The following is an 11998-nucleotide window of genomic DNA, read 5'->3' as shown; positions in this document are numbered from 1 at the left end:
GGGTGTCAAAACTACCCCAAGGACAGAGGGACACCTTCTGGCAAGAGCAACTAAGATCCCTGTTCTGAGTCAGTGAGCTGCTCTCCTGCTGAGATTGATTATTTTGGCAAAATAAACTAGCACTTCTCTCACAAGAAAGAACAAAAATACCAATCATCTCAAGCACAAATGGGACAAACATGGATTTTTTAGTTACTTTGGCCACATGTGTTCAAGGGCAGGATCCAGCTCATGCAGCTGTTCTAGAACATCGGCACCTTAGCAATTACCCCAGCTTCTTATATGCTCAAAGGAGATAAAATAGCTACTTTGAAAGGGCAATGAAATAGGACCTAACAAAGGCCAATGCTTTGTTTTCTGGAAATGTGTATTTTTTTCATTATTTCTAAGGGAATCTGGGCTGGTCATGTAACATTCAGCCTTTAAACACCTTGATTAGAACAGATACATCCCACTTTAATGTTTGCGACTGTCTGTAACATTAGCTAGATATTTTCTCCTAGAAGCAAGGGCAGAATAAGTTTGTGAGAGTGTGAGGGGTTAACTGAAAGACCCATAAAACAAAATTATACTCCTTCCTAGAAATGTTTTCTGTTATTGCAGCTAAAATTAATGTCACTTGAAAGAGGAGATTAGAATGAAACACTTTTTCCCTTTTTGGTATTATTTTTTTGCATTCAGTAATGCTTTGTATAGAATTAGGTTATATTATTAGGGGTCATCTTAGACCCTGCACAGTTATCTTTTATTGTGAGTGGGTTTTTTGGTTGTGGGGTTTTGGTGATTGAGTAAACAGCAGAAAAATATATCTTTAAAGACATACCACAAGATATGTGGATTTAAGGTTGTGAATAGGAATGCTCAAACTCCTGCAGTAGAGTTTTAAGCTTCTTATTTTTCAGGTTAATAATACTTTCCTGGACCTTTTAAGATCTCATTTCATTAAATCAGGCACAGAATAGCAATAAATAAATAAATAAATAAATTTGCAAGACATTAAAGTTTGATTTTCATTCCCAGTTCCCGCAGACCTACCTACCATGCGTGGTCTGTATCATCTTGCTTCAGTTACAGTTTTTTGTATGCAAGGGGTACATTTTACGCAAAGAATGCAAAGAATTCTTGATCATTTTTGTAGAAAATACAAAGACCTTTTCCTTCTCAACCTTATCTTCCCAGAGGAGAAGGGCACACTCCTCCTTGTTCACTTTGCTGCAAAGAGGTCAAGATTTGTCAGCCCATGCTCTGCTGTTTAGGGGAGCAGCCTAGCAGCACACTCCTAAACTTGGGTTTAACACAAAAAGCATTTAAAACTAAAGTTTGTTCCCACAAACCAATGACTACCAACATGCATTCCATGTCTAGCACATACAAGTGCTTTCATATTCTTAAGCTTTATTTGCCCAACCATTGCTTATTCCTTACATAATTGATTACACTTTTTTTTTTTTTTTTAAGAGACATGAAGAGAGTATCCCATACTGCTAAGAGAACTGTAATAAAAGTGTTAAAATTCATTTCACCTAGACCATTTTCTGGCTTGCACTTCAGAAACCTGCTGGAGCCTCTCCTTCCTTCGCTTTTGCATGGCCCAATGTGCCAAAGGCACAATTTTGCCAGCAGTATTTTCATCCTCTTGACTGACAATATGATACCTGGATGCATTTTGATGAACTACTGCCTCCCATATTGATGGCCTCTCCCTTATGACACTCTTCACTATCTGTTCAGTGACAGCATTTGCACATGGTGCCTACCTGGCAGCTAAATAAAATCTGTGTAATATATATATTTTTCCAGCAGTGACATCTGGCTTGTTAGCTGACTTGGCTCCTATTTGCATTACAGACTGTTGCTAATGACTGTGCAACAATTTCAGAGAGTTGTTCTGGGTCAAACTTGTCCAGATCAGATGGGCTGGTTCACTCTTCTGCAGAAAGGTTTTTTGTTTTTGTTTCTGTTTTTGTTTGTTTTACTTTTTATTGATCTCTACATTTGGCAGTCATAAAAGAGAATTTTATCTGTAAATCTTGTCACCTGTGAGGTTGCGGTATAGTGTTTTATTGCCAGAATACTGTCTCAGAAAGCAGAGCCGCAGAAAACAATAGGACCTATTTAACTAATCTTTGCAACACTGTGAACCACTCTATTCTTGAGCTATGGGGTTCTATCATGAACGAGACTGATGAGTATATTCTGGCTTGTCAAGTCCCTATGGGTATACGAAACATCTCACATACAAAATACCAATTTCAGTAACAGAACTGGATTGTGATTGGCTTTAGAATCAGAAGAGGATCGTAACAATGTGTATGTAGCAGTGGGTGAGTGAAACTGGAATCATATCTGCATGGTACTGGCTCTGCCTGTAGTCCTGTGGCTTGTCTGTGATTTTATTGACGTCAGTACAAATTAGAACCAAATCCCCTAAGGCAAAAAGAGTTATCCGTGTGGGGAGTTATCTGAGTGACGAATCAAGCATTCTTTCTTCACACAGAGACATAAATTCACCTTGAAAACTAGTATTTAAAATAAAGAAGTTATCTACAAGCAATAGAATTAAAGAAGCCTAGTTTCCTTTTGATTCATGTTCTTTTTTCCCCAAAATCCCTGCTTGGCAATAACCCCACTTTTCCCTGTGTACTCCACAAAGATGCCTCCCAGCACAAGAGACAAGCAATTGCTTCTCAAAAACATCACATCAGCAAGTACTGTAATAAAACAACAGGCAGGCATTATCATAAGTCAAAAACTGGCTAGGAAAAAGGAAGGAGAATGGCCTTGCCAACTTTCAGCATGCAAAAGCTCAGGGCAGGTATGAGCCCATGTTCCCTGCTCAGTTCTGACGTTGTTTGAGGTGTGCAATGCAGGACCTGTGAAGGAGTAGATGAGGGGGCAATGGCCTTTTCAGTCATGTCACTGCTCTTTACATTAGTTATGACCAGAGAAGCCTCAGACAAATGTCAGAAATATGTAATGAAATTTGGTGAGTGAGCAACAGGACATTAATTAAAATAAATTGTTGTTACTAGTAAAACAGTGCACGTCTAAAGGAAAATGTAAACTACACTGACACCTCAGATTCACAATTAAAAATAATAATTCAACAAGTGTAGCAAGGCATCGCTGTGATAAAAATGACAAGATTTTGGGGCACAAGGATGGGATAATTATTAATTCAAATATAGCTAGATAGGGATGTTCCAGGCTTGCCCAAAATTCTGTCAGTTAAAGCAGAAACACTGTTTCAAAGACATGTTGCAGCCTTAGAAGGGTTTCAGAAAGTAACTATGGGAAAAATCAAGGATATGGAAAAACTATCATGAGGATGAAAGTGTTGCCATGGTTTACCATAGAAAGGAGGAGGAGAAAGTATAGAAGTGATAAAAGAAATGGCTACGGGGAAAATACAAAGAAAGCAGATCAGGAACATTTCTTCCCTGTCTCATAACATAAGATAATATTCAATGAAATTAAAATATATAGATTCATTCTCCAAGTTACTAGTTCACGAAAACATCCCATGAACTCTTATTACTGACATTTTTTTTACATTAACAATTTAACAATCAAAAAGAGACTGGTGATTTAGAGAGGATGTAATAACTCCATTTAAACTCTAATGTTGTCTGTTAAGGCTTAAACCAGGTTCCAGTTAGAAGAGATCAAGGTAAGATCCGATGTAAGTTGCAGATTTGGCTTTAGAATTTTTGCATCTTTGTGTGAAGGAAGGATCTCTTAAAGTTTCCTGCTCAGTTCAACAATATATTTATTAGGCAAAGGATCAATAAACAACATCAACTTCTGTCTTGGGTCCCCTACTCTTTACTATGGCAATGCTTGATTTCAGTAGGATCACTGCCTGATCAATAAGCCTGAAATAATGACCTAACTGAAAATGCCACATTAGTTAAGGAGAAGAGAGTTATCCTAACTAACCTTGTGCTATTAGAAGATAATTGCACTTCTCTTCTAATCTGATATTTTTTTTAACAGGCTAGTTCAATTTTATGTACAAATTGGAAGCAAGGCTTCTGGCAACTCTTGCAACAGACCAAGAGCCAGAAATGAAGGTAAAACCTCTTTTCCTTATAATAAGCTTTTTGTACTTGGGGTCTTCTGTAGTGCTTTTACCTTTTACTCTCTCTACAAAATGAGAAAGTCTGTTTCATTTTTAACATTTTTCATTTAACCCTTCACTTTTCTTAAGTGATAAATAAGTTAACTTTCAATTAAAAAGAAGTCTATTTACTTTTATCCCATATTTTTATTTATATTTATGCTCACCAAACCTAATGGTGCTCTATTAGTAATAGTAAATTTGTTCGAGCTGTGATGTTTTAAGACATGATTGGCAAGAAGAGAAGAGGTATATTTGCTTCTATTAAACTACTTGAAAATGTTGGAAAACAGGCAAATATACAAGTACACAGGACTTTCTTCAGGTTTCATTCCTTGAAACACAAGGAATAAACTTCAAGTTCAGGATAAATTTGTCAACTTCCATATCTCACCTGAAGAAGAGTTGTGTGCCTGAAAGCTTACTCAGTTTTCATCTCCATCAGTGGGTCTGATAAAAGATTGCCTTTCAACCCATTCTCATGTATAATTTACCTGAAGCACAAAATTATGAAGCTGCAGCAGGAAATATGTTTAGTGTGAATAAGTTCATCTCTCCCAGCTGCATCCTCTCTTATTTTACCTACATGCTTAGAATTATTGTGATGGAGTCGGGAATGATATTTGGATTTGGAAAGCATCAACAGAGTTTTGGGAGCAGATTCTCTATGTAAAGTGGTGTAGTTGCATGAAGACAGAAGTCACTAATCACTGAGAAATTCTGTTACTGAGAAAACCTTGTTCTTCTCTCATTATAAACCATTTAACATCAATGGACTGTTTCCTGGTGTATGGCATTTGTATTGACACCAATTCAGAACTGCCATCTTTCAGCATAGATTACAGTAAGGGTTTGATTCTCCTCTCATTTGCACTGCTGTAAGACACAAGAAAATATGTTATCTTTGAAAGTACTCCAGTATAAAAGAGTTTTAATAGGAGAAATATACATAGAAAGTGCTTCTTTCTTGCATCATCCCTTGTGATGAGCTCATTAGTGATTTCAAAATTCTGCTATGTGCTAGTATTTACCATAATGTGTGTAAGATCCAAATACCTTAAAATATTTAAATATTTAAACATTATGGTAATTCACTTTTAAAGATGCTTTAAGTTTGCAGAGGTAGTATAAACATTGTGAACTACCCCTTATGGGGAGCCCAGCTATAAGAATTACAACTTAGTGTCACACACAAACTGTAGGAATATTCCACATACATTAAGAAAGGCACGTTACCCCCTCACTAAGTAAAAGATTTGATCCTTTGAGTTTGGTGAAGACAAGCAACACAACATGTAGCAGACAGTGAGCCCATGTCATGTTTGCAACAGGTCTTGAGCACAAAATGCTCCTGGACCAGGAAATGCCAAATGGATAGGGGAGACACACTCAACGCCAGTGGTGTACACTGGATAAGGGCTGGCAACTCCTGAGCACAGGCTTGAAGAGCTGCCTCCCTCTTCTCTGCCCAGTCAAACTAACTGCCTTGCTTAATTTTAACTACAGGTCTCGTGGTTCAATTCACAAATGATAACGGGATCACCTGGCATTTACTGCGAGAGCTGGACTTCATGTCATACCTGGAACCTCAGGTTGTTTCGATAGACTTACCTCGGGAGGCCAAAACCCCTGCCACAGCTTTCAGGTGGTGGCAGCCACAACACGGTATGCAATGCCATGCTAAGAATTCATTAAATGCTTTTATCCAACCCAAGCATGAGTGCTTCTCCACATGGGCATGTGCTGCAGAAACTTCAGGTTACCAAAAATACGTTGTGGTGAACAGATTGGATGTTGTAAGTGCATGTTTAGTCTTTCTTTGGTCATGCTACAGACATAATTTTCTTCTTTAGCACCCAAGCAGAATATGGGGTTTAAGATTAAAATTGTTTAAAAGCCAAGTTTAAACTAAAGATGCTGAGAGGGGAAAAGACTACACAGAAAAGCTTTAATAAGATGAGAGGATGTACTTGAGTAAAGAGTGACCTGGGATGTCAAATGGCGTACACATCTCATTTTTCATCTAATTTGGAAGAAGAGGTATAACTTAGCCTTGAACCTGCCTACGTAGTGGCTCCCATCTCATAGAATCATAGGATTCCCTATATTACAGAACTGCCTATATTAACATCTCTGCATACCCAGAGCCCCATGCCTCTACTTCTGCTCCACCTCCAAAGCCCACTCAGATATCTCCCGCATCCTCAGATGAAAGTAAAGCCCTGATGCTGACTGATAGCTACAGCCACCATCACAGCTCCTACCTTGCACTGTGGCACATTGCTACTAGTAAAAGTGTCCTTATTAAGTGTTTCACCTTTGCGCAAGGCAGGAGCTCCTGGCTCCCTGCAGGAAATAGAAGGTGATATTCAGACACACAGAAAAGCACATTTTAACAGCAGCTCCCTGGGGAGAAAAGAACATAGCTTACAGTCAGGTAATTATGGGATGTAGCTTCTTGGATATCATTTATCATTTTGATGGCTGTTTTTATTCGTACGTTTTTGTACAATATATGTGCTGGAGTTAACTGTCCTCACTAGGGAAGAGAATAGACAAGACAAGAGGATGTGATTTAGCTACAAAGCCAGTTCATTTGAGAAAAATGCCGAGCAGGAATTGGTGCACCACAGACCATCATTCTGCCATAGCTGTTTGCACTGTTTAGTGGTGAGATGCCAGACCTGTTGCTCTCTACCTATGTCCTGCTGGTTGCTGCTTGCCTTTGGAGGCAACAAGGTGACATCCATCTCTTCTGAGAGTGGTCACTGTAAGGCTACCCGACAGCAGTCCTCTAGATCTCAGTGAAAGAGAGAGAATTTGTGACGAGAGACTGAAATACAAGCTTCCATACCAGTGCCCACAGGTGACAACCACTCCTCATTACAGATGTTAGCTCCTTCATAGATTGTCCTTTGTCTGACATAACTCAGTGCAGAGCGGCCTTATCAGCCATGACCCGTGTTCCTCTTGTTGGCAAGACATAAGTCCTGGCACATCGTTGTGAGCTCACAATTTATCAAGTCTTTCCTTCTTCTTCTATAAGGGTACAATAGTGATTGTACACTACGACAACATTTTTAGCATGCCAGCAGAAAACTATCCTCTTCCAATCTAAAGGTAATTTGGGAGATAGTCAGAGGCCTTTCTGATTTAGCTGTGGAGAATAACAGGAAGGTTGTGACTGATAAATGAAATCCCCAACCTAAGGGCTCAGGAAATGTCTCATTCAAACACAGGGAGAGTGCATGATGATAAAAGCATTGAAGCTGAAGCAGAAACATTTTAGAGTCCAGGTTCATCCTTGAGCAATGTGTTAGCCATGTTTAACCGTGGTCAGTCTATGTGACTGAGCACAACTCACTACATGAATGCAGGATACGGTTATAAAAAAATAACTAACAGGAACTCCACTAACTCACCCATTCTGCTTTTTATAGGGAAGCATTCAGCTCAGTGGGCTTTGGATGATGTGCTTATAGGGATGAATGACAGCTCTCAAACTGGCTTCCAGGATAAATTTGATGGAACTGTGGATTTACAAGCAAGCTGGTACAGAATACAAGGGGGTCAAGTAGACATCGATTGCCTGTCTATGGATACAGCTCTGATGTTCAGTGAAAACATCGGTATGTGTCACCAAGCACTATTACATTTGTATGCACCTATTTTGTAAATTCCGTGTGGGTCAGGTTTTTACAATATGGGAGGTATTCAGAGGTTTGAGTATATAGTAATCTGCAAGGAAGAGAAGCTGAAAAGAAGGAGGTGAAAATGCAGATAACAAATCTGAATGACAGTACTGAAAGCACATGCATAAGGCATTCAATTTCATTTTTGTTGTTTCTCTCTTTTATTAGGAAAACCTCGTTTTGCAGAGACTTGGGACTTTCATGTATCAGCTTCTACTTTCCTGCAGTTTGAGCTAAGCATGGGTTGCAGCAAGCCATACAGTAATTCTCATAGCATCCACCTGCAGTATTCTTTAAACAATGGGAGGGACTGGCAATTGGTGACAGAGGAGTGTGTGCCTCCAACCATCGGCTGTCAGCACTACACCGAGAGCTCCATCTACACTTCAGAAAGGTTCCAAAATTGGAAGAGAATTACGGTCTACCTTCCACCTGCAACATAGTGAGCACTGTTCTAGCTGTTTAGCATGATACAGATTTTACTGATCTAATTTGAGCAAACATCCCCTAGCTTGGGAATTTTCTGCATGTCTTTTAAATTATTAAATGTGTGTTGACACGTCATCAGGATTTTAAATTTCACTTCAAAATATTTCATCAGATATAATATGAACTGCAGGAATTTAAGTAACAAATTTTGATCAGTGAATTCTTAAGTCTTGCCCACAATCTGTGGCATCAAGAACAGGAATTCTAAATTAAGCTTTTCTAACATTTACCAAGTAAGAAAGAAGAGAGAATGCACTGACCCATCCCCTCATATAAGGGTATTTTCTGTCATTTCACATAAGTAATAATGTTATTTGTCATCCAAGATTTAGGTACATTAATCGCAGCATTCAGCAAGTCAAAATGCATGTTACTGGATGTGCCACCTCCACCCTTTTGACTAGGAGGAGAGTTCTGCCTGCCTCCTAGTAATATCACATTGTTGTAAATGAATGTGGCAGATAAGCTGACATCCATCTCTCTGAATAAAACCATGCACTAGTTCAGAAATAACAGATGACAATAATCTCACTTACCATTACTCTGAATAGTTCCATGATTCTTAAAAGCACCCTACACATTATCTCTGTAAATTCCACCACCTTGAAAATATTGTAGTAAAAATGGACACAGTAAATAAACAGAGACTACAATTCATGTCTTGGTTTCTAATCTCATAGTTCACTTCACAGAACCATACATCTACATCCAAGAAGATTCTTCCATAATTTTCTTCACAAGTATGAAGATAGCTTGACCCAGTCAAAGTCACAGGGTATTTCCCAGTGTGTTGCTCTAGGATCAGCTCCACAGAACATTTCCTGCTTGAACAACTGTGAAATTATTTAATCCATACCATTTTGACAGATTTTTTTTTCCAAAGTATTTTCCCCATCTGAGCATAGTAAGGCAGTCAGCGTTTACCATAGCGTGTGTGCAGGTGCATGTTTGTACATATATTCATACATTATTACACAAATATACATGACTGCATGTCATCTTTTTTTCGTTACATAACACTAAATATAAATTCACTACTTATTACTTTTCTGAAGCATTTATATTGTTTCAACTCTACTAGCAACTTATAGAGCTGTTGAATGTAGTAAAGCTGATAGTTTCTGCTCAACCACTTTGCTAACCAGGTAGAGTCACAACACTGGTTCACTTCAGACATTTTCCTTTAGATCTGGAATTTTGCCTGAAAACTCATCTGAGAAATTGAAACTTCCATTTTCAGATGGAATATAAATCTTTTCCAAATACAAAGTGTTGTGCTATTAAAATGTTTTTGTTCTCCTGAGGTCCACAGGACTTTCTTTATTGCATAACACTTTGTGGAGGAAACATTTTGAAGCCTGAAATACATTCACTCTATTTTTTCTAGCTCTCCCAGAACACGATTCAGATGGATTCAATACAACTATGCTTCTGGTGTTGATTCTTGGGCTATTGATAATGTGATCTTGGCTACAGGATGCCCTTGGATGTGCTCAGGCCACGGCATCTGTGATGCAGATCGTTGTGTGTAAGTAGCACCTTACTTTCCATATTTTGTAGAAAAGATGTTGTGTTTTATCTAGGCCAGATGGATAATACCTTTTCCTCTGAATTTGTTGCTAGGTGTGACAGAGGCTTTGGTGGTCCATACTGTGTCCCTGTCATTCCTCTGCCATCTGTCCTGAAGGATGATTTCAATGGTAACTTGCATCCAGACCTTTGGCCTGAGGTCTATGGTGCTGAGAGGGGAAACCTGAATGGTGACACCATCAAGTCTGGAACAGCTCTCATTTTTAAAGGGGTCAGAAATTCATTACATTGAAAAAAAATTAATAAAAACCAGTAGAGTTAGGAAGAGAAAGTGCTTTTTGTTGTTTCCTCCATAAGTTTGTTTCAAAGTCTTTAGGCTAGAATTTGACATTTTCATTTTTATCATGTTTATCTGCCCTAAACAACATGCACCATGTTTGTTATAGTTGTTTTTATGAACAAACATTTGTTTGTTTGTTTGTTTGTTGTTATCGTTTTTGGTTATAAATTCCTCCTTAACTTCCAAAGGAAAAAAATGAAACTCTGCAGTTATGATTCTTGAGGCCAAGTGAGTGATTTGGAAATACAGTTCTCACTGCAATTTGTGATGTCTGTCTTGAAATCCTCTGACTGATTTTTGAATATTTTGAATGATATTGATCACTGTAGTCTAGGTATTCAATGTTTGTGTAGTTAGAATGTGGTTTACTTATTTGTATCTTCTAAAAGGTTTTTAGCTCATTAAGGAGGGGTTTTTAGTTTGTTTTTAACTAAAGGTCTAAAAAGGTCAGGAAATGCCATGTTTTCTGAACTTCTCAGTTCTTCAACAAAACAGATAAATATTTCTCCCCATAAAAGACTTTTGTTCAGATAAGAACACAAATTTTAAGCTTCCACAAGTCTTTTCATTTGACATGGTGAATTTAGGTGCCCTTGAAAAGCAAAGTTTAATAACTTCACGTGTAGAATTTATTTTTTTATACATTTTTTTTTTCAAAACCTAGACTCCAGTTCAACCTCCTTAAATAATCTAAATCATAAATCAGAGGTTGTGAATTGTCCAAAACTTGGCTTGGTTGTTCCTGCAAGTTGTTCCTTGGGGGAAGGGGTCTGAAAAAGAGGAAAGCTCTGTGAGGTGGAGTTTGCTAGATCCTCTGCAGAACAGGTCTGTCTCCAGGATCCACTAAGCATTGAGCTCATCTGTAGAGACAGATGGGTCCTTACAGGTCACTATGACTTTTCCCACCAGTCTCTTTCCTTACTATAGGAAAAGGCACCATGCCTTCCTAAGTCAAGAGGTTACCACAGAAGAGGATATTTGTATAAAAACTATTTTTGGAGGCACAGAAAAGAGCTCCTAGAGGGGAGACTTCCTCCTTGAAAATTATGGTGCTCAGGTTCACCAAAAGAATGGTTATATGAGCTTGGACTGAATATCTGAGTAAATCAACTACAGTGCTTGCAGATCAGATGACATCCTGGTGATTCAGGGCACGAGCTGAATGAGCTGTACCTGTGTCTGTACCTGATCATGGAGCTGTGCCTCTCAAGGTTGCACTGACCTATATCTAGCACCTTCCATTAATATGGATCACTTTGCCAAGGCTATCACTATTCTAATTTTCAGCCTGGGAAAAAGAAGGGACAGAGCTACCTCTCTTGCTGCCACAGCAGTCAGTAACAGACAACATCCATACAACAGTAAGTTGCAGAGAATCTTCAATAATGGAAACTGTGATTCACATTGTATATTCTGTATTTGCAGGAAGGACTGAGAATGCTGGTTTCAAGAGATCTAGATTGCACTAATACTGTGTACATCCAGTTTTCATTTAAATTTATAGCCAAAGGTAAGATCACTGTTTATTTCCTATCACTTCTCTAGCTTTATCCCTATAAAGTAGTACCACAGAAAATGGTATAGATTTACATTTTCAACTACTGTTGTTTAAGACTTCTATGCAAAAGAGAGGAAAAAAATATTAGCCAAAAAAAAAACCATAACATACCCCAAAACAATAATATACCCAATACTTCATGTTTAAAAGCAAAATCTATGTGAGGACTTATTTTACAAAATTATGTCTTGAAAATATTTTTAAATATGATCCCTGCCAAAATATTAAAAAATAAGATGACTAAATTTATTGTTCTAAAAGGCAGGAAT

General features: G+C 38.1%; 1 protein-coding gene across 2 annotated transcripts in view; it reads left to right on the top strand.

The window, feature by feature from the left end:
- Positions 1–11998, top strand: part of RELN (reelin) — a 286617-nt gene that overhangs the window by 225762 nt on the left and 48857 nt on the right. For both annotated transcript variants that reach the window (XM_032192390.1, XM_032192399.1), the window contains exons 31-37: positions 3997–4073; positions 5627–5785; positions 7561–7749; positions 7981–8254; positions 9689–9829; positions 9925–10102; positions 11597–11681. In XM_032192390.1, the coding sequence (XP_032048281.1) occupies positions 3997–4073; positions 5627–5785; positions 7561–7749; positions 7981–8254; positions 9689–9829; positions 9925–10102; positions 11597–11681 (1103 nt within the window). The remainder of the gene's footprint in view (positions 1–3996; positions 4074–5626; positions 5786–7560; positions 7750–7980; positions 8255–9688; positions 9830–9924; positions 10103–11596; positions 11682–11998) is intronic.

This window comes from Aythya fuligula, chromosome 1 (genome assembly GCF_009819795.1).
Source record: "Aythya fuligula isolate bAytFul2 chromosome 1, bAytFul2.pri, whole genome shotgun sequence".
Taxonomy (NCBI): Eukaryota; Metazoa; Chordata; class Aves; order Anseriformes; family Anatidae; genus Aythya; species Aythya fuligula.
The sequence above is the reverse complement of the archived record's forward strand: the minus strand, read 5'-3'. Positions and strand labels throughout refer to the sequence as shown.